This window comes from Fringilla coelebs (genome assembly GCF_963513975.1).
Source record: "Fringilla coelebs genome assembly, chromosome: 5".
Taxonomy (NCBI): domain Eukaryota; kingdom Metazoa; phylum Chordata; class Aves; order Passeriformes; family Fringillidae; genus Fringilla; species Fringilla coelebs.
In genome coordinates this window covers 52,120,593-52,142,061 of record NC_140033.1, presented here as the reverse complement: position 1 = coordinate 52,142,061, position 21,469 = coordinate 52,120,593, and the positions used below count along the sequence as shown (strand labels likewise).

Sequence of the window (21,469 nt, the reverse complement as noted above, 5' to 3'; positions counted from 1 at the left end):
GGAGCCTCACTGGAATAACCCAAGGTTTCCCACACTCTCCGAGGGACACTGTGCAAAAACCACCTCTGTGAGTGCAGTAGCACACAGAGCAAGGAAGAATTTGCCACGAGAGTTGTCCCCAGCTTGAAACGTCCTGTGGTTTGTAGGCTTTCAGCTCACCCAAGTGAGAACACACAGCCTCACCACCCGAGCAGCCGCTGCACAATGGGAAAACACAAAGAGAAGTGAAGAAAGGCTGAAGACAGTGACACTAAAACAAGAAATGAGCTTCAAGGAAGAATGCTGCTTAAGGCCTGAGAACAGGCAGAATTAGGTTCAAAAGTTTTCACAGAGGAATAAATAAATGCTGTCAGTACAAAGTGACATTTCTGGTCCTTGAAAGCTGTCTCTGCTGTTTGATGGAGCACTCTGAGTGTGATGCTTGTACACTACTATGACTGTTATTTTGGAACTGAGCTGACTGATTTGTGCTCAGGGAGCATCTCATCTGTGTTTCCTTTAGCTGACCCTTTGAGGACTGACAGACACACATCTATGATGAGCCTGCAGTCTCAATCAGTGGTTTGCTTGTGAGTGCCCTGATGTTGCTTTGTTCCTTTAAGATTCCCTTATGGTTTGTCCAGGCAATCCTGATGGACAAACCCAACTTCACAAACTTCCTCCAGATTACTACAAACCAGCACATCAGTAAGATACAGCAGTAGTACAGATCTCCCAATTTCTTCACCTCAAACCTAAGTAAAGGTTTCCCACTTGTTGCAAACGTTGCCCAAACCTGAGAAGGTAATGAGCAGATGTTTGGGTATGCACATGCTCCCCCAGAAATGAGGAAGAGTAACTAGGTGAAGAAAGGACAAGGACTTGGGTCTCTCTAGGAGCAGTGATGAGACTCACAGGGCCATAACAGGTAGGCTGCTCCCTGAAAACAACATGAAAGAGCTCTTCTCAGCAAGAAATACATGGGAGTTCTCTGGTGCAAGACAAACCCAAGGGATGATAAAGGAAAGGCAGCTGTATATGGATTCTCACACTTGCCTATGCAGTTCAGGAAAGAGGAACAATGCTTCTAAGAAATGTTGTTATGCCCTGAAGCAGAGGATGAATTGAACCCATTAGAGTTGTTCAATCTTCTCTCTGGTGGCCACTTCAAAACGGTGGCTTTTGTTTAGCAAAATGTGTACAGCAGTTATAATTGCAAAATTAACCTTCAAAATCAGAAGCCAGCATAACTGAAGGAGCTGTATCAGCAAAAGCTTGGAACAAGAACTCTGAGGGGTTGTTGCCATTTACCACCTGGAATTGCCAGCTCTGGAGCCAGACTGGGGGTAAATGTCAGCAAAATGCTATTTTTTTTCCTGGTGTATAAAGACTGGTATTCAGTGACCAGCTGATACCTGTGGGTTCACCACAGGCAGTACTTGGGTTTGTACAACTGACACCCCCTTCTCAGCTTTGCTGTGAATAAGCTATACTTTTATTTATGCTGTAACACAAAATTACCAAGGCTCAAGGTTTTAGGACATCCCGGCATCTGGGTTATGAAATCCACACTTTGGCAGGTGAATGAGGTTTTTATTTTTGTTTTCCACAGAGGCTCTGGGTACCTTACCATACAAGTCAAGGTAGAGCATGTGACTCATACCACCATCATGCAACATTATTCTTGTGGTATCATTTGGCAGGGGGAGAAAGGAAGGAAATCGTAGACTGTGCTGCTGTATGGCAGGAAAATGAAGGAACTGTAATCAGATTCGGTCTGTGGAAACCTGAGATGGAAACTCAAGTGGCAAATTAGGGAGATATATAGCCCTCTTTCACGCCACTTGAATGGCTAAATGTGTGGCAGAATTCTCATCAACATCTCCATCCTCACACCTGGCTCTTGAGCAGCATAACATACCCCGAGGCAGCAGGCACACATACATCCCACATCTGTCTGTCCCTCCCAGTCACCAGCTACCTCCTCTTTTAAAACAGCTTGAAGATGAATGTAGTTACACAAAGACCACCAGAAATCACACAGACAGAGAGAGAGAGCCTGGAGGAGAGTCAGCATGGAATGCCCCATCACTGCTTCAATCTTGGGAACTCAACTTCCCCATTCTGATGAAATGTAACTCTGGAGCCCAGACTGAACACACTGTAATCTGCCCTACTGCACCTGTCCTGGAGTATTAATAACCAACATAAATCCTAAAGGAAGCACTGTTCTTTATTTCTGATTTGTCAGAGGTGGATGGATTGGAAGGGTTGTGGGTAATATGGAAATGGCACAGGCAGAGGATCCCTTCTGGGAGCCTGATTATTGAAAAGTGGCTGCTATTTACACAGTTAATGCCATTCACTTCCTGCACCTGCTCAATCATTCATTTCCCAGTGCAAGCCAGCTTTGCCTTGCTGCAAAGTCAGGGAATTTAAGGGAGCTACACCTCCAAGTTTTCTTTTTCTCTACAATGGCTGTGGAGTTGAGCTTATAAAACTCCCATTTGTACAGTTACAGTCCTTCATCTTCCTTTTCTGTCAATTCTTTTCCCACCCACTTATACGTATATATGCTTTTCCAAATATTTATGTTTCTAATAATGAATCTAAAGCCCTCTTTTTCTAACTCCTGTTGGACTTGCAGCCCATTCATGTACTACAAAAAACCTATTTCATTCTGCAATTGTCCAAAACCACCCCAAAATTACACTAGTTTTTCTTCATATTCTATCCAATCTTTGAGAAAGGCTCCATGTCCTACATCCAGAGACATCAAATTTTTTATGATATCCCTATGAATGTAATTTCTGTGCTGTCATCCCCAGTAAGCACACTTTTATAGTTGAATCTGCTTTGAATTCTGGTTTAAAAGAAGACCAAAACAAACCACAAAACATTATGCAGCTGACTTTTCTTCCCATTCTTGCCCCAGTCTCCTTTCTTGATAATGAATGTCTGCAGAGAGGCTGTAGGCCACCAAGCAGAAAGGAAGCAGGAAGGGAGAGTGCTGTAGCCCCATGGTTCTGTCTATTAGTGCTCAAGGATACACCAGCTGTATGTTACATTAGGGGAGGGGCAGTTGCAGCTCTGAGCACCTGAAAAACTCATCAGCAAGGGGTAAGTAATGGAAAAGTGAACCAAAACTGGTTTTTGGTTAGTTTTTTTTCCATTATCAGGAGAAGGACTCCTATATAATGTAAAATCCATGCTGCCACACAGCATATAAAGCCTTTGCAATACTAACCTGTTAGATTTGCTGCCATGCTGGTGGTGAGCTGTCATCCATTGCAGAGGATCCATCTGCTTGTTGTCATCCTCACACAGGAACTGAATAAACTGCCCCCATATGCCAAAGTTTTGGCTTTCATTACGGGGAGACAACAGCAGGAAGAAGGTCAAGGTCAAGTAAAGCAGATAAACATGATTAACTCAGAGCAGATGATGACTCACCTGTCTTCAGTGGGAACAGCCTGGTACTTATGTGTCTGACTGAACCAGGGCTGGAGGGATAAACCAACTTAAAGGGAATGACAATGCAAAAATGAGAAAGTAATAAAAAGCTTAAAGTTGAAAGCAAAACAGCTCATGACCTCTTTCTTTTTGTTCCCATCTGAAGAAACAACGGTATGCTCTTAAAATCAGCACGTGTCAAGTCAGACGCTGGAAAGGAATTGAGAGGGTTATTTCACAATTTTATTGCACAATTGAAAATTAACCTTTTTTTTTTTTAATATTTACAAGCCATTTACTTTACACACACAATCTAAACAGCATTTTCCCCAATAAAACTGTCACCTAGAAAACTTACACACGGACTGAAGTTTATGTGTAAATTAAGTGATTTGTGTTAAATGCAAATTGCCTCAGTCTGGAGGGGGAGGTGCTTGGGAGATGGGGCAGCATAAGGAAAGAAGACACATTTTTCCTTTCTCTTTCCTGAAACATTACTTAAAAATCTTTCCCTAAGCTGGGGAGAGAAACAGAAGAGTTGAAGCAGAAGGACAGCCAGTCAGGAAATATATTGGGAAATTCATGGTGCTGAGTTGGAGAGTTAGAATCTTCAGTGCCACAAGCCTTGTTTCATGCATAGCTCACCCTAAAAGGTCATGGCACTCCAGTTTTCCCCTGGAGAATGTAGAATCACCTCGGCCATGGGAGAAAAAGAATGAGGTTTGAGTCTTAAGAAGAAACACACATGAAAAGCGATTCTTGGGGGATTTTACCCTTTCTCACAGTTTCTTACCTGCACTGTTGGAAATGTGCTGGCTGACACACTGCCACCAACCTGGCACAACCCGACCACCAGTGCTGGGAGTAATATTTTACCCACCATTATGAAGCCCACGGTTTTGGGCTGAAAATGAGTGCTTTCCTGGCTGTTAGCACAAACTGTCTGACACAACATGCAGCACAGTCCCTGGAGCCCACAAATCATCCCCTCCTGCAGCTGATCCACCCACACCTTTTCTGTCACATGGATTGTTGTTCTCAAGTCTGTCAGCTAATATTGAGTATAAGGCCTTGTAGCACTTACTGCTTTGTTTCCAGGGGATTTTGACACCTGCAATCTTAAATGAGGAGGTGGAAACTCTAAAACTGATGCTCACCACCAGCACTGTAACCTTCTCTGCTCCTCACAGAGCAAGGGGTGATGTGGTGCTGAAGTGAACTGAAATACCCTCTTCTGAAGCCCTGTTCACTCCATTGACTCTCAAAGGAAACAAAGGGGACTGAAAGGGATGTCAATCACCAGAAAAGGCTGCCCAGGAAGTGTCACCATCCCTGGAGGTATTTCAAAGATGAGTAGATATGGCACTTAGGGACATGGCTTAGTGGTGGACTTGGCAGTGTTAGGTTAATGGTTGGGCTTGATCATAGATGTTTCTTCCAACTTAAATGATTCCATGACTCTATGACCAACTCCCACACCACATCAAGACAGCTGCCAAGTTGTATGGGCTGAACCAGGGCCTCAATGGTTGTAGCTGGGCACCTAAGAACTAAGGATTCTGGCATTGTGAGATTCATTTGGGATTCAGATCACTTTGGTGCTACCTTTCATCGGGTTTTGGGTACCCTAGGAAGGAGAAGTGGATTAAGTTTTGTTTGTGCGTTAATGGCATTAGAGGCCTTAGTATCTCTCCTCTCCTCTCCTCTCCTCTCCTCTCCTCTCCTCTCCTCTCCTCTCCTCTCCTCTCCTCTCCTCTCCTCTCCTCTCCTCTCCTCTCCTCTCCTCTCCTCTCCTCTCCTCTCCTCTCCTCTCCTCTCCTCTCCTCTCCTCTCCTCTCCTCTCCTCTCCTCTCCTCTCCTCTCCTCTCCTCTCCTCTCCTCTCCTCTCCTCTCCTCTCCTCTCCTCTCCTCTCCTCTCCTCTCCTCTCCTCTCCTCTCCTCTCCTCTCCTCTCCTCTCCTCTCCTCTCCTCTCCTCTCCTCTCCTCTCCCTCTTTTTTTGTTTTTAATTCAAGATGTTATTGATAGTTTAAGGGAGCCAGTAATGGAGAGGTGTCTTTTCTCTCTGTAATAGTTATACTCAGATATCAGCACTGTGGATGTTGTATATATTGTCTTTAAAATGCCTGTCAACACCAACCTAAGGTAGATATAAACATGGATTTAGGGCTGCAGCAGATGGGAACATGGAGAAAAAATGGAAAATGCAAGAATGTACTGGCTGAAGAAGGATCCTGAAATGGAACCCTACAGAAATAGGGGGAAATTTGTAAATACTGGGAACCTGTGCTAAATTTCCTGGCTTGAGTAGATTACTCAAGCACTCATAGTGCTGCTGATTCCAGTCACAGAGGACTATTTACAATTACTCTCTTCCTCTCAAAACAGTATTTTCCTGGAAGGTCTATGGATGTAGTAGACAGAAAACTTTGAATAAAATGAGTATGTTAAAAATAAACCAAAACACAGCAAACCCATTTTTACAACTTTGAAATGATGACATTTTTATCAGGTGTAGCTTGAAGATTAAAATTGAAAAAAAACCCCTGCAGAATAAATCTGTGTGGAGGCTCAGGTGCCTTGTGAGAAACACTGCTCCAGTACTGAACTCATGCAGTGGTCTGGTATGAGCCAGTACTTTCATACTTATTGGAAGATACACAGCTCAGGTAGAAATAAAACCTGTGATAGCACAAACTAATAAAAAAATTCCCCAGGCTACAGGAAAGACTTTCCCTGCACAAACATGGAGGACAACTCAATGACCCCTCAGTTCTGTTCTTCTCCACAGACAATGCTGTAATGTTTTCAAGTCTGACAGATGCAGAAGAAAGCTGCAACATAGTAAAATAAATAGAATAGAACCAAAGGATGTCCTGAGTTGGAAAAGACCCACAAGGATCACCAAGTCCAAATCCTGGCCCTGTACAGCACCGTCCCCAAGAGTCACACCATGTGCCTGAGAATATTGCCCAAATGCTTTCTGATCTTTGTGAGGCTTGCTGCTGTGACCACTGCCCTGTGGAGCCCGTTCCAGTGCCCAACCACCCCTTGGGTGAAGAGCTTTTCCTGATATCCAACCTAAACCTCCCCTGACACAACTTCAGGCCATTCCCTGGGTTCTGTCACCGGTCACCAGAGAGAAGAGATCAGTGCCTGCCCTTCCTCTTTCATGAGGAAGTTTTAATTGCAGTGAGGTCTCCCCCCTCAAGTTCCTTCTTCTCCAGGTTGCAGAAGCCAAAGGATCTGACACACCTCCTACGGTTTCCCCTCTAAACCCTTCAGCATCTTTCTGGATGCTGAATCTAAAGCTCTCTGAGAGCTTTAGATCTTTGTCATACTGTGGCCCCCAACCCTGCCCCCAGCACTGGAGGTGAGGCTGCCCCGGTGCAGAGCAGAGCAGGACAATCCCCTCCCTTCCCTGGCTGTGATGCTGTGCCTGATGTCCCCAGGACAGGGCTGTCCCTCCTGGCTGCCAGGGCACTGCTGGCTCATGTTCAACTTTGAATATAAATATCTACATTGAACAACATGAATAAAAAATATTTTGCAAACTTTTAATTTCACTTATGATAATGGAAATGAAAGCAGTAAAATTTAGAAAATATTTGTGTCTTGGGTGATCTGATTCAGAGTTGTTTTTTAGGACATGCCTTTTTTTTTGCTCTATGAAGCGTAAACAGAAAGATGATGATAGTGCCTGAATTCTCTGCATTTATGACAGAAGCTGGAAGGTTAACTTGCTGGATATTTTATATTGATGACTCTCTGTGAATGTTAATCCTTGTGGGCCCTTACAGTACTCAATAGCTTTTTTAGTTTTTTAAACAGCCTTTGCTGTTTTTTGAAGAAGCCTTAACAGTGAAAAATACAAGATGTAAACTCTCTGTGAGCCATTTGAACCTGTATGGAGATATTCATCGATGCTATGGATGGAAAACATTTTTGCTATCTGTCTATTCACTTATCAACACAGCAGAAGCTTACTGCCTGGTCAGCTGGACTAATTGGTACTAATATAATTAGTAAACACTGAGCAAGGTGTCAAGGGAAAATACACACATCTCTTGTTCTCATTCTGGACCAGCAAACTGCTGAGTCCCATCTTTTCCTCACCCCAAGGGGCCCCTGTCACTCACAGCAAGTGTACATGAAAAATGCAGAAAAGCTCGGTGAAGTCTATCATCAGAATAAGAGATTTCATCATGAACTCACTCCTGCCATCTTCAAACAGTCACAGGTGGTGGTGCCCCTTCTTTCCTGCTGCTGATGGTTAGGTCTGACTGGATGAAGAGTTCATGGATCAATCTGCATTGGACAGCTCTTCCCTCCCTTATAGCACCCCTGGAGAGCACTGCTGGAACATGAGTTCCACAGGCAGATCAAAAGAAGAAATTCTAGGAACCTCACTAGCTCTAGCTTTGCCCCAACCATTGACCTCAGTGCTGACAATTTAAGAAAGGCTGGATGGTCAAGACTCCTATTGTTATCAAGCTTCTGTTATCTTTTTTTTCCCCATTTTTCTCAAGGGCTCCAAAGGATGAGTGTGGGAATCCAAAAAATTGAAGCAAATTAAATATCTTTGAGCTGTGAATGGTTTGCTCACAGGGCTTTCAAGAATTTTACAATCCACAGATTTTACTGCAGGTGGGCCACATTGGCCAGTGTTTTTTAAGAAATGCCACAAATCCAGAATGGGGTTAGTCCAGCCCACACACCCTATGAATAGATCTTCTGAGGGACTTCAAAATGCTCATGTCTTCCTCATTCCTCTGAAAACCTGGCTACTTAAAACAAACCCATCATACCCCCACCTGCAATTATTTACTTCACATTTCTCTGCTTACCTGACAGACTGCTCATATTCCTTAGAGTGGTCCCAGTGATGGAGCAGACATGTCTGGACAGAGCTGGGATTCATCACTCTTGCAAGTTCAGCTGTTAGTATTTGTAGGCTGGGGGTGAGTGCTACAAGGCCTCTGAATGTGTGATTTCCATCAGCTTCATAGGATCCCCTCCACATGAGAAAAGCCTGCATTTCAGAACTGCAGGTGTTCTGCTCTGAAAGCCTGAGAGCATGGGGGATAATTGATTTTCCTAAATCACAGTTTATTCCTATCCTTTGGGGAAAAAAAAAAGTCTGTCTTTGCTCAAAATTAAGACTGCTATCATATTATGGAAACCTCAATGAAAGAAGAAGTAAAAAGAAGTGTCATACACCCATCTGCTTCATTCACCCAAATATTATGAATTCTGTGCAGAGAAAGAAAGGGAACTCCATCAAAAAAACCTGAATGAAGAATTGTGCACAGACTACATCCTACTATATATGTGTGAGGGGACAGAAAGAAGTCTTACGAGGAAATCACCAACACCCACCACCAACTTGAAATTTCAGATCTTCTAACTTTCATGTGATTGAATTTGCAGCCTTATCACAAGCCTTGTGATGTAATTGTTGATGCTGAAAATTCACACTTCCATTGACTCTCAATTATGTTGCCATAATACTCAGAAATAGGCTAAACTTGGCTTGAATTACCTGGCCTGATATGTTTGGGGACCTCTCCTTGAACACATCTGGTAAGGGTGTGTAAATCCCTGGTCAGAGAATTACCCTCAGGTCAGAACCATTTCTTTTAGAATGAAATTTTGTGTCTTGTGGCAATGGACCATGGAGCTCTCAAATGCAGCCTTTGCTACCTGTGCAGTGACTTCCACAAATTCATGCTGCAGAGATTTAAGACATTTTAACCCTACAGAAATAGTAATGTGCTGAAAATGAGGAAGCTCCCCTTACCATATGAGGAGAAGCCACACACAATGACTGAACAGATATTAAACTCTAAGCCTGGGCTTCAGATTGTTTGCATCCTGACACTTCCAGTGACCTAACACTTCCACTGGAGCATCCACTAACACGTCTGAACAAATATGTCCATATGACTGACCACATAAATAAATATTTGGCTGGCTAATTCCCAGATTATTTTTTTCAACTCAACATCATAATTCTTCTCTGTAAACAAACCCCAAATCTCAAGTAAGGGTAAGAGGAAACTGCCAACTGACGCATACACAGCTTCTTTTGAAATTCTCAAGGACTTCTATGTTCAGTTTTTGGGAATGTATAACTAGTCATAAAACCAAATTCTTATGAAAGCAAGATTTTTCTAAATCCAGGTGTGTAAGCATTTCCTGAGAAATAATTTGCTGTGCACAGCCAGCAGCTTTTCCAAGCAATTCATATTGTGAAACAATATACAATCTTCAAATAATCCACAATACACTTAAGTGTTTGGATGTAAGCACACCATCTAAATACACATTATTAATTACTACTGTAAAAATGACTTCATTGAGCTATCAATACTTCTGCATTTCCGATGCTGCAGTGGAAATACCTGATTATTGGCTGGCATTTTCTACTAGTGACTTATTTGTTCCAGCTTCACCTAGCGGAGTTGCAGAAACTTAGCTGCTTTTTTTCCCTAATACAGAAATATGTTTGGAGCTAACAATGATACATTCTCTTTCTAGCACTCCCACCACTGAAAGTGTTAGACCTGGTTGAAGTTCATAAATAATGACACTCACCCCACTTGCTGAGCTTGCTGTGTTCTGCTGCTGCTGCCCTGAAACCTGAGGAACACCCATACAGTACCTGGCAGAGCAGGAAGGAATGTCCTGAGCAATGCCTAAGAGTAATATCTCTGCTGATTTGCCAGGACTCCCAGTGCTTCTGGCCATTAATCTTTCTCAGCTGAAAACAGATGGGGCTATTAGGCAGGCTGGAGTAATGGGGGAAACTGGCAAGACAGAGAAGGAAATGCATTATCTTCTGGGCAGAACTGCACATAAAAATGAGAACATTAAAAATGTATTTTTCATATTTAATTGGACGATGTATGATTATACCTACCAGAAAATGATGTGCAATGTGCTTTGTGCAGGGCATTTATAAAACTGCTCAGCTGTGCTAGGGCCTTGTTTTCCCCTGTGGAGAGAAAACAGCAGCTACAGTTCTGACGAGGTTTTTGTGCTTTTCCCTCTAACACTGGGATTACTCTGCAGCAACAGCTACTGCAAATAACACTACAAAGTGCCTCTGCTTGTTGCAGTTAAAGGGAAAATGCAGCTTACAATTTACCAACAAAACACATGAAGCCAACCAGGTAAAAAATCAGTAGTTTAGGAGTAATGGGAGCATATGTCGTATGCAGTCTAACTAAGGTGATGGAACTGCAGGTACAGCTGCTAATTCCCTTATGCCATGGCATCCAAGATAATGATTACAAAGAGAAAAAAAATTAGCAAATTTTGAAGTGGGACCAGGTTGTTTACCTAGGAAAACTAGCAAGGCTGGAAGGAATTACTACAACTAGGACTTGGGAAAAAACCTGATAGATACTAAGAACTATCCCAGATAGATAGAGACATTTTCTATGTAGGCAAATGGTAGATAATACTTTGTAAGAAAGTGACAGGATGGAAACTAAAGCCAAACTTTGGAAGGTGTGTGTATATATCTCTATATATGGATAGATCTACTGTGACAACAGAGAAAAATCACAGAAACATATCAGAAGGGTATAATAAGGCATCAAATAAGTGTTTCATTCAAAACTTGGACTTGCAGAGCCTGTTACATCACAGGAAAAAACATGAAAAGAAAAATAGGAGGACTAGATGCCAGGCAGCAGGTTATTACTTGGAATAATAGTTATGTCTGACAGTGGTGGGATGGCAAAAGGTGCTGGAAAATACACAGCTCTGGCTTTGGGACTTGAAAAGTTTGCAATGACTCCTAAATGTCAATGTTTTGTAGCGGAGAGGGAAAAGGGAGACACAGAACAAAATATGTCAAGATAAGAGCCCAATTTCTGTAATACTTTATTTCTGATCCCCTAGTTAGGAAAAAGCGAGCATTTAGGAAGGTGAAAGAGGAAAATACCCTCATAACCTAGTAGGGTGACATTCAAGGTAAACTTAAAAACAAAAACATAATTTTTTTTTTAAAGAATCACTGGCCCAAAAAAAAAAAAGACTAGAAAACCTGAAATTCTCAGTTTAAAATAGAAAGGGCATGGAGTATGGTACCCCTTGGATGAATGGAAGACAAAGACAAGGAAATGTTGATATGACTAAATGGGAAATTTTAGAAGTTATTCAGGCCAAATAGGAAACTTTCAGAGAATGGAAATAAAACTGTGTAAAGCTGAAAGGAAGGTATGTAACAGTTAAGATGGAGTGTGAGAAAGCCAAGAGGGAATCTGAAGAGCAAACTGTAGGAAGTTAAAACTGAAAATGAACATTGGCTCAGTACACCAAAAGCAGAAAGTGGAGATAACGGGCAGGCCACCCCAAACAAGTAGAAGAAGCAATTAAAGACAATAAAGGCATTGCCAAGAATCTAAATGATTTATTTGCATCAGTCTTCACTAAGAGGGTGCTGGAGCGGTATCTAAACGAGAGACTCACACCTTCCAAATATCAAAGATAAGGAGAGGTCATGGATTTAAGACTCAGGAGAGAAGTTGGTGGAACAAATCAATAAATCAAAGGCATTAAGTTACCAGGTTTATCTGCTACTTCTGGAAGATTTCAGGAGAAAACTGAGATTTAAGTAACAAAGTTCCTATCAAATACTTACTACAGCAGAGGACTGGAAGACAGCCAGTGTTATAACTGAGTTGGAAATTTTTTTTTATTGTCGGTGGTGGATGTTTTCATGGTGTTGGAGGAGCCCTGGCAGGTACAGACAGATATGTAATCCTAACTTGCCATCAGGTAAATGGTTTGAAATGTGCTGAAAACCCCCAAGACCCACACCTCTCAAATTATGAAGCACAGAGACAAAAATGGCATGACAGATACAAGTCATTACAGTGTCCATAAGGACAAAAAAAGGGACTCTTTGTACCTACTGCCAATCTCTGAGCTGGTTACACCAGCCAGCACACCTAAGCCTTCCCAGGAGGTCCCAAGACTCAACCTACAGGCAAGTAGCAAATCATTACCTCCCTGCTCCCCCATCCTTCACCTCTGAGAAGAGAATAATGAGAAGAATGCTTATAATGGAACTGCCAAATAATGTACAGGTTATGCTGCGGTAGGGCAATCCAGCCTAACCTTGGGCAACGCTGTTAAACCAAGGAGAAATGCACATCTGGAATACATATGGAACATGATGGTGGCCACACTGAAGCTCTGACTGGAGATTTCACTTAGGTACGATGGATGGTAGCCTCTCTTAGATCAGCTTTTGGGATCTTTCTGCACACTGGCTAATCAACAGTCCCTGGGCTGAAGGGTTCTTCTCATTCTCAATCAGCACAAGGACCTCTGCATTTAATGGTAATACAGGACTTGGCGAGTTAAGACTTTGATGTTTTTAAAAGAACATATTTTAGCCAGAACTGAGCACTAATACCACTTCTTCCCAGCTCTCTCCAGCTTTTTATGTAAATCTTTACATAAAGCCATTAAGAACAGAAAAAAAGCTCTTTGGAAAATTATGCAGTGATATATTCTTATGCAGACAACACTCCCAGGGGAAAAAGTGAAAACTACACACAGCCTCCCGCCCCTTTTTATTTCTTGTCAAAGACATTGCCTTTTTTGGCTTTTCTTATATATACACAGAATGATGAACTGATATTTGTAGTTTAAATGTCTGGTTTAACTGTGTGGTTTCCACCGTAACAGAAATCTCTCACAAAATGTCAGGTTAGAAATAAAACCAAGCTCTAGAGGATGAGGAGGGGAGGAAAGTAGAAGGTCCAGCGGCTGAAAAACAAAATGGAAAACTGTGAGCAGAACGCAATATGGATCCATTTCCCAGCTCAGGCAGTGGTATTGGTACATGTAGTTGTTTGGGGTTTGGGGTAGGGAGACAGACACATTTCTCACTGAGTTGTTTCTGCTTTCTCTATTAACATTGCAACAGAAATTACAAATAGCCCTGAAAGGGGTAGTGCACCTCATCTCTTCCTCCCATGTAAACACAACATTAATACTGAAGATAAAGAAAATGGCAAAAAGTCCAGTGTCTTGTTTTCTGCATTTTGCTTGTTAGGTTCCTGTTCGCCCTCCAGCAAATTCCTGTGTGTACTGATGTTGTGAACTTGACCAGTCCACGTTCAAGCAAACACTCACTCAGATTCCCAACACATTCTTTTCTCCCCGTCCAATGGGGAGTTTATTCCTAACAGTTCTGCTCCTTTTAATTATAAACTCCTTTAACGAAGTAGTTCTGAGACCTTGCAGCAGGCAGCAGGAGAGCACCAAGGCTACTAGTTGCCTTTTTACTCGTTTATATTCAGTGTTCAGCAAAGAAGTCCACTTAAACCCTAAGGCCCAGCGCCTTCACGGATGGGCAGCACTGAAATGAGCCTACAAATCAGTATTCCCCTGGTACAATGTGCCTTATAGGTAAAATCCAATTCCTGCCTAAAAGAGATAAAGGGTTAGAGCCAGGCCCTTTATCTTATGAGACACTCGTGAACAAGTTGCTCTGACGAAAACAGACTTTAAACTGACAAGTTCTGTTCACTTTCTGGCAGAGCTACTGATCTTCTTTACTGGACCACCAAAACAGAAGATGGCAAAGAAACACAAGGGAGATATTTCCTTGGCAAGGAAAGGAGCAGCATTTAGGACTGGGGCCAAGGCAGGGTGGGATATAGGGGATTTTCCTGATAAAACAATTAATTTGAGAAAAAAGGACCAACCAGTATCACGTATACAACTGAACCAGTAACACACCTTCTCAGGAGTGCAGTATTGTGTAAGCGTCCCCTGTGTTTTCAAGGCTAATTCAGACCTTTGGCTCATCCTGCATTAACAAGGTCATCCGTGTTAACAGGGCCCCTGTGAAAGTTCACAGGTGAAAGTTCCCTTTTAAAGTAGTGCAGATTTGAAATTCACAGGACAGTGACCCGAAGATCTTCCTTTACAGATAAAAAGCATGTCAAATTATTAAATAGCAACATGAAATCCTATATCCTGAAGGTCCGTCTGTGCTCTGCAGTCAAGAGAGCGGAGTGCAATCCCAGCCCCTGCCCAGTCCCCACCTTGGGTGGCTCGGAGGGCGCCCGGCCGGCCCCGCTCGCCGGCACCTCACGAACCCCAAAGCCGACAGAGCCGGGGCGGTCGGGGAAGGGATGAACGAGCATAGTCCGAGGACATGTCACTTCAAATTCCTACTGTTAGAACTGCCAAGTATGATATAAAAACAGAACGTATTTCTCAGTTTGCAGTTTGAAGACCGGGCCCCAAACGCCGAGCGGCTCTTGCCTCAGCGTCCCTGTTGGCCAGGCAGGGGCTCCGCGGCGCTAACTGTTGTTCTCTGCCGTCAGGTACTTGAGGGCCGCGAAGCCGTAGTGGCGCGACATGTCCTGCTGGAACTCCTCCTTGAGCGTCTTGAGACAGATGCGGTATTGCTTGTTGGAGCGGAACTTGGTGATGTCGAAGCTGGGCGCGTGCGGCATGTGGATCATGTAGGCGTTGGGCAGCACCGTGAACTCGTACTCCTGCGGGACAAAGGCACGGCCGTCAGGGGATCCCAGCCTCCCGCACGGCATCCCCGCAGACAAACGGGCTCCAGCGCCCAATGGCATGGTTTGTGTCTCAGGAACAACCAACCCATAGGGATCTCAGACAAGCTGCCTTTGGTTTTGCAAGTACCTTTTTCTTGGTTTTTGAAAGATCTGCTTCATCTCTTTGTAAAATCATAGAATTTTTTGGGTTGGAAGGCACCTTTAAAGACAATCTAGACCAACCTCCCTCCAATGAGCAGGGACATCTTCAACTAGATCAGGTTGCCAGAGCCCCACCCAACCTGTCCTTGCATGCTTCCAGCGATGGGGCATCCATCTCCCCTCTGGATAATCTCCCCCAGTGTAACACCACCCTCATGGTAAAAAAACCCCAGCTATTTTAAAAAAATTTACCTCATATAAACCGAATAATGGAGAAATAGTACAAAAGGCACACCTGAAGCCACGTCTGCCACACAGATTTTTCAGCAATGTGATGGCAACAACACAGCTGTGACTACACAGCATGAGTCTTAAGTGTCCATGCAAAAACACGGCGTTGCCCCTAGAATTTATTTTGCTTGGGATTCTGGAATAAGCTACATTTACAAAGGCAGAACTGCATGACATATGTTGCTTCGCCTATATGCTAAGATACTTACAGAGACAAAACTGTCCAAAATTATTTATAAACCTGAAATAAGGGGAGAATATGGCATCATTTATAGGCAATGTGTGAAAATGAACCTGCTAATTCCATATGCTTTGAGACATTTTTACTCAAATTAAGTTCTCCCTCACAAAGTTCGAGATACTGTGCTAACTCTCCTTCTCCTGTAAAACTACTTCACTTATTCTCTTTATGTCTGACCAAGTTCCTTGACAATTTTTTGTTGTTAAAAAAATGATGGTTGATTTAAGTCTCCATGATTCCTGTGAGATTCTTTCAATTTTTACAGGTAAATATATCAGGATTAGAGCAAAGCTTGAAAAAGCCTGATTCTTAGACAAGCTCAAAGTTCACTAGTGTAGGATATGCAACAAGTAGGTACCTTCTGCAAGGAACTGGGTAAGGGATGTGAACCTCATTATTCTGGAGCCAAATGAAGTACTCTAACCACTTTTTTCATATGGAATTTCAAGGAGTCAGAGTTGTATTGGATGCAAATTACAAACAAACTTTGAAGCCTCCACAGGCAAATTTCCTATTTTCTCTCACAGTTTCCATCTGCAGCTGTTGCTGGATTGACTCATTAACCTGTTAACAAAAGAAACTGGCCAGGGAAGGACAGCAACAGAGCATGCTGGCTTTATATGAAGTGGTGCACAACTCCCCCTGGTTTGCAATTCCCAGTCACTTGTAGATTTAGGAGTCTGTACAGAGACAAAGAATACCTGCTGCAGAGAGGCCGAGTACTCCAAAATATTTTAGTAGGGAAAGAGATTTATGGGAAAAAACACACCTGTGCTGGTAAACCTGAGTTCCAACTGTATGTGCTGGACAGCTAAGTGCAGATGCAGCTCCTTCTTCCCTCTGAGAATGCCTGTTCCCTGGCAGACAGTGCTAAAGTAGTAAATCTTTGTGCCAATGTACAGTGTTGTCATACACAGGAATGGGGTCCTCTGAGCTTCTGTTTGGGGTGAAAAATGTACAAAAAGAGCAAAATAATCTGATGCTCACATGCAGAATTTATGCACCTTGAAGATGCTTAGGACTAATGGGGAACCAAATGTGAAAGCAAAGGCAGAAAATTATTCTAAAGGACCTTAAAACTATGGGCTGGATCTGCAGAGGAAGATGCACTCCCCTCATGCAACCTTTTCTTTGTTCTCTGTTTGCATCTCAACTCTGTAATACTGCGGGTCAGGGACTGTCTACACTCTGCAGTGCTAACTGTTCGGCACAGCAGCGTTCCCATCCCTCTGAATGGACTTCAGAGACCTAAAGCCTATCAAAAAACTTTGAGGTACTGCTAATAATCCCCTTTGAAATATGCTGGGCGAGGGTCCAGTCTAGTAGCACAGTCACTGGATAGGTAGGGAAAGGTTTCCTAATGACTCGCCCTACTACATGGAAGCCTCTGTTGAGAAGGCAATGCACTTGCAGGAATCTCAGTCCCTATCTCCTAGATTAGAAATTCTTTACATGGAGACTAGCATTATCTGTGCATTTGTACAGCATCCAGCTCAGTGGACACCTGCATGCTCCCAGAATAACAATGATTTTCTCCATGCCATGTCCTGTTCTGAGGGATGGCAGTGGCACAGGCTCTTGGAAAGGGATCTGGAACAGACCTCTTGACAGACACTGCAGTCATGAGAAGCAGTGAAATAACTGAGAATCTGCCCTGCCTGCTGGTGATGAAGCCAGCCTAGCAGCTGGCAGCAACCTGATCTGTGCACACCCCAAAGCAGAGGGATGCCACAGGGGAAGTAGCTGTGCCATCTCATGTCTCCTCTAGGCTCATTTGTGGGAGAACCTGCCAATATCCAAATTGCTACAGAGGAAAATGAAACTTTTTAAAATGTGATACTGTGCTCAAGGCTGGAAGAGTGAGAAGAACAATTTCCCAGAGTTAATTCCAACCCAATGGTCATTTAAAATAATTGCACTATGATCAACTTTGAAAACTGTTTCCATTTCCCATGTGCGAATCTCTGTGCTGAGCAGACACCTCCTAACAGAAGAGTTAAATCCTGAATGCTACCTAAGAGCTGCCACTGAGAACATAAGCCTTGTTACCCATATTAACAAATAATAAACCATTACCCTGGCACTCTTCACAACTGATGGTTAATTAATTAGTGCTTGGAAAGTGCTCTGGAAAATTACAGTGCTATAGCAAAGTATTATTAACATTAATATAAGGGAAAATGTTTTTTCTAGTCTGTAATAATTTTTTGTCATGTAAGTAGGTACAAATTTGTTGGGAATGCCCTTGGCAAACAGAGGGCAAGTGGCTGCCAGCCCAAGGTGACCATGTGGTTTCATAAGCAGAAGTAGAAAATTTCCTTCCCACACATGCCTGCACACAAATACACTGTAGCCCACACCCCAGAGACACAATCTCCCACTGACCTGCTCCAAGCCTTGAGCTGCTCTGCTTCACATAAACTGGTAAGACTCGAGCAAAGAAGGATCTGCTCTATTCCAGATTGATAGCAGAAGCTATCACAGGAGGATGAAGATCACCAAAACCTATTTTTTTGGTTAGCTACGCTACTAGTTCAAACACTGGGATTGAAACCAAACTGAAAAAAAACTACAAAAAAAAAACCCAAATGAAAAAGAACTGCCATGACCCAGACCTTACTGATGAGCACAGTGGGTAGCCCCTCATCCAAGAACAGCGGGGTGATGCAAATCCTGCCATTTCAGTGAGCAGCAGCACTGGGATCCCATGGAGCCATAGTCACTGCCAGCCTCTAAGATTTAGGTTGGCAGCGGGGACCTTGGCAACTCTGAGAGCTCCGGTGCCAGTCTGGGGCTCCTGAGCTTTCTCTGCATCCTTATTATTATAAATTCTGCCCAGCAGCTTCATCCCATCACAGATCCAAGAAGCAGGTAGCCCGAAGCTCAAGTACCCAGATCCTTTAGAGTCAGCACCACAGCCCCAGACTTTGGAAATGTAAAGACCGGCTTCGCAGAAGTGTGCTGTAAATCTCAGCCAGAAATTAAAGATGCTTGCCTTGAATTCAACTGATGACTAGTTTTTGAATTGTAAATTAGTATTTGGGACTCACAAACCCCAATTTAATGGAAAAAATCCAGCTAGGTTAACATGTTCCTTAATAATCTGTGGGATTGGCAACAAATGCTGCAATGCTTTGGTCAGGAGGAGAGCACTACAGGGGTTGTGCCTCTGCAAAACAATGAATTTCTTAGAACTGACAAATAAACGAACTCAGACTCAGCTCTTCATTTAATACTCGACAAGCATTAAACAGAGTGCTCCCAACTGAAGAAGCACTCATTAAGGAGCTCAGTAAGGCCAGATGAACACTTTGGGGTCCCAAAGCGTGACGCCTTCCTACAGGACACAGCCTTGCTTGTAACAACCCTGCTGCCGAGCCCTGGCTGAGATACTCGTCTGTCATCTCCTCACCTGCGCGTCCAGTTCCATGATGTGAGCTACTTTGTTCCAGCCAAATCCCACAAAGCGCCTGTCATACTCTGGGCAGTCCTTCCTCACGACGACGTATGGCTCAAAATCTGCTTCCCACTCCACGCGGTAGGGGGTGGTGGCTGTTCGCCACTTGGCAAAATTTGTTGGCGCGTGCCCTTTCGTCCAGACGTGGTACCTGACACAGACATAAACGGCAGGGACGTGGGGAAGCGATTAGATAGAAAGCATCTTGGCGAGGAAACAAAATATTACCTGTTAGATGAAATGCTCAAAAACAAGGACATTAGCTTACAGTTCACATCATCATTTTCAGGACGCGTCGGAGGCAATTTCTAGGACTATTTCCAGCACGCCTCCCAGAGCTCAATGCTTAAACACATCTAGTTGGTGAAGGATAGTGTGAAAACAGTACCTCATGCTAATGTGAGAAACCATTACACAGTACCCTGTCAGTTCATCTGCACTACAAGGGCTGTGTCTTATTCCTAGCAACCAAACAGCTGCATCGGTCGGTGCTCTAAAATCGGTGTGGAAAGCTGCAGCTCAGATAAAGTCGCTAAATTTAGCTATTTCTCCAGCATGGTTCTCGATCTGTTTTATAGGCAATTTCATAATTTGCATGAGAGACACCTGCAGCTCCGGATAGATGTTCCATTTTATTAATTACGGTTATTACTATGGCAGGAACCAAGCTGTATAATTACATTAATAAGTAAAATATTACATAAAGGCTTTCTGCTCTAAGTTCTGCATTGTGGGGAGTACTCCTGTGATCTTCAGTAAGGTAATCAATTTGATTTACAGAAAAAGATCCTTTTGTATTTTGCTAATCTTGTTTAGGTCACAGCAGGTCTCTTCCTAGCACAGCTTGAATGCACCCCATTAGTGCCAGGGTCAATGACTCTCTCGCCCACTTATTCTAACACTTTCCAAAAATCAATGAGACATGCTCTTTCTGCAGATTCACAGATTAATTAATGAAACAAAGGCATAGCAGGTATCTGTATTACAACACTGAGATAGATAGGCAACAGAAGGGACAAAACGAATATCCTGCCAATTTGTAAAGTAAGGTACATTGAATTCACAGGGATGACTCACATGCTAAAAGTGAAGGGATTTGAGCATTAAATATTGCAAAATTACAGCATGATGTAATGTTTAAATCCCAGAAATTCTCATAACATTGTACGCCATTGCTAAAAACAGGAATATAAAATCACAGCCTAGGAGCTTTTATTTGGACATATTTGTATGGCTTGTAACAGGAGAATGAACCCTTCTGTATTAAAAACCAGTGAAATAATGACAGTGATAGTGAAATAATTCTCCAGAGATTATTAGCAAGAAGTGCCAGAATCACAAAGATGCTTATAACCCTTAATGTCCTTTGGAATCATTGCCAAAAAACCTATTCCTTTTCTTGGCCTCTTTTGGAGATGAGTGGCTAATCTAGCCAGTCACCAATGTGCAGCTATCTATGCTGGAAAAAAAAACCCCAACCCAACAGTCACAATGTGGGGTTTAAAATGATATAAGATTGTGGAGGGTGCTGTATCTTTTAAAATCCTACCTCCGGCATTTTGAAATTAATTATGATAATAATAATAATAATAATGACTGCTAAACACTTATGAAGTGATTTGTATCTTCAAAGCCCCATACAAACTTTGGTTAATTGAGAGATTCCTGCAGAGAAGCAGCCAAATGCTGCTGTTATTCTAGTAACACTCTCCCACTGATTTAAGCAGGGGGTAACAAGATACTAACCATAAAAAAAAATCAATTTCTTTCCACCCTTTTTGGAAGTATCAGTGTAAGCACCTATAGCAGCTCAAGTATAACCTCTGTGAGTCAAGAGAGCAAACTAGCAGGGCAAAATAAATAATTGGGAAGAGATGATAAAGCAAAAATATGGAACTGGGCTTGCATAGAAAAACAAACAAACAAACAAACAAACAAAAAACCCCACCAACCAAAAACCCAACAACAACAGCAACAAAAAACAAACAAACAAAAAAACCCCCAAAACCTAGAAAGGAAGGAGTAGATTTGACAGTACAAAACCAAATATCAACAGAAGTTTTTTGCTTACCTCTTCAGAGTGATTGATGTGAGGAGAAGGAAAGAGAAAGGCAAAAGGACAGCTAAGGTCCTGACAAAGACGTAAATGAATATTGGATGCTCAAATGAGGTGTAAACACAATAGTGATGGAGGAGTAACTAGACTGAAAACAGTCTAACTGTGAGACCATTAAAAGAACTGTGAGAACATTACTGGATTACATACATATCTGTACATACAATATATATGGGTTCATACACATATAATCTGCTGGAAGTAGGTCTTGGTCAATGGCTGATTACATGAA

The 21,469-nt window shown here is 42.7% G+C and overlaps 1 protein-coding gene across 4 annotated transcripts in view; it reads right to left on the bottom strand.

Moving 5' to 3' along the window:
* Positions 1 to 12,551: 12,551 nt before the first annotated feature.
* The window catches only part of LARGE1 (LARGE xylosyl- and glucuronyltransferase 1), a 269,824-nt gene continuing 260,906 nt past the window's right edge, over positions 12,552 to 21,469 (bottom strand). For all 4 annotated transcript variants that reach the window (XM_084205376.1, XM_084205378.1, XM_084205377.1 and 1 more), the window contains 2 exons: positions 19,077 to 19,272; positions 12,552 to 14,964 (listed from right to left, as the gene is read on the bottom strand). In XM_084205376.1, the coding sequence (XP_084061502.1) occupies positions 14,767 to 14,964; positions 19,077 to 19,272 (394 nt within the window). In that variant the 3' untranslated portion in view covers positions 12,552 to 14,766. The remainder of the gene's footprint in view (positions 14,965 to 19,076; positions 19,273 to 21,469) is intronic.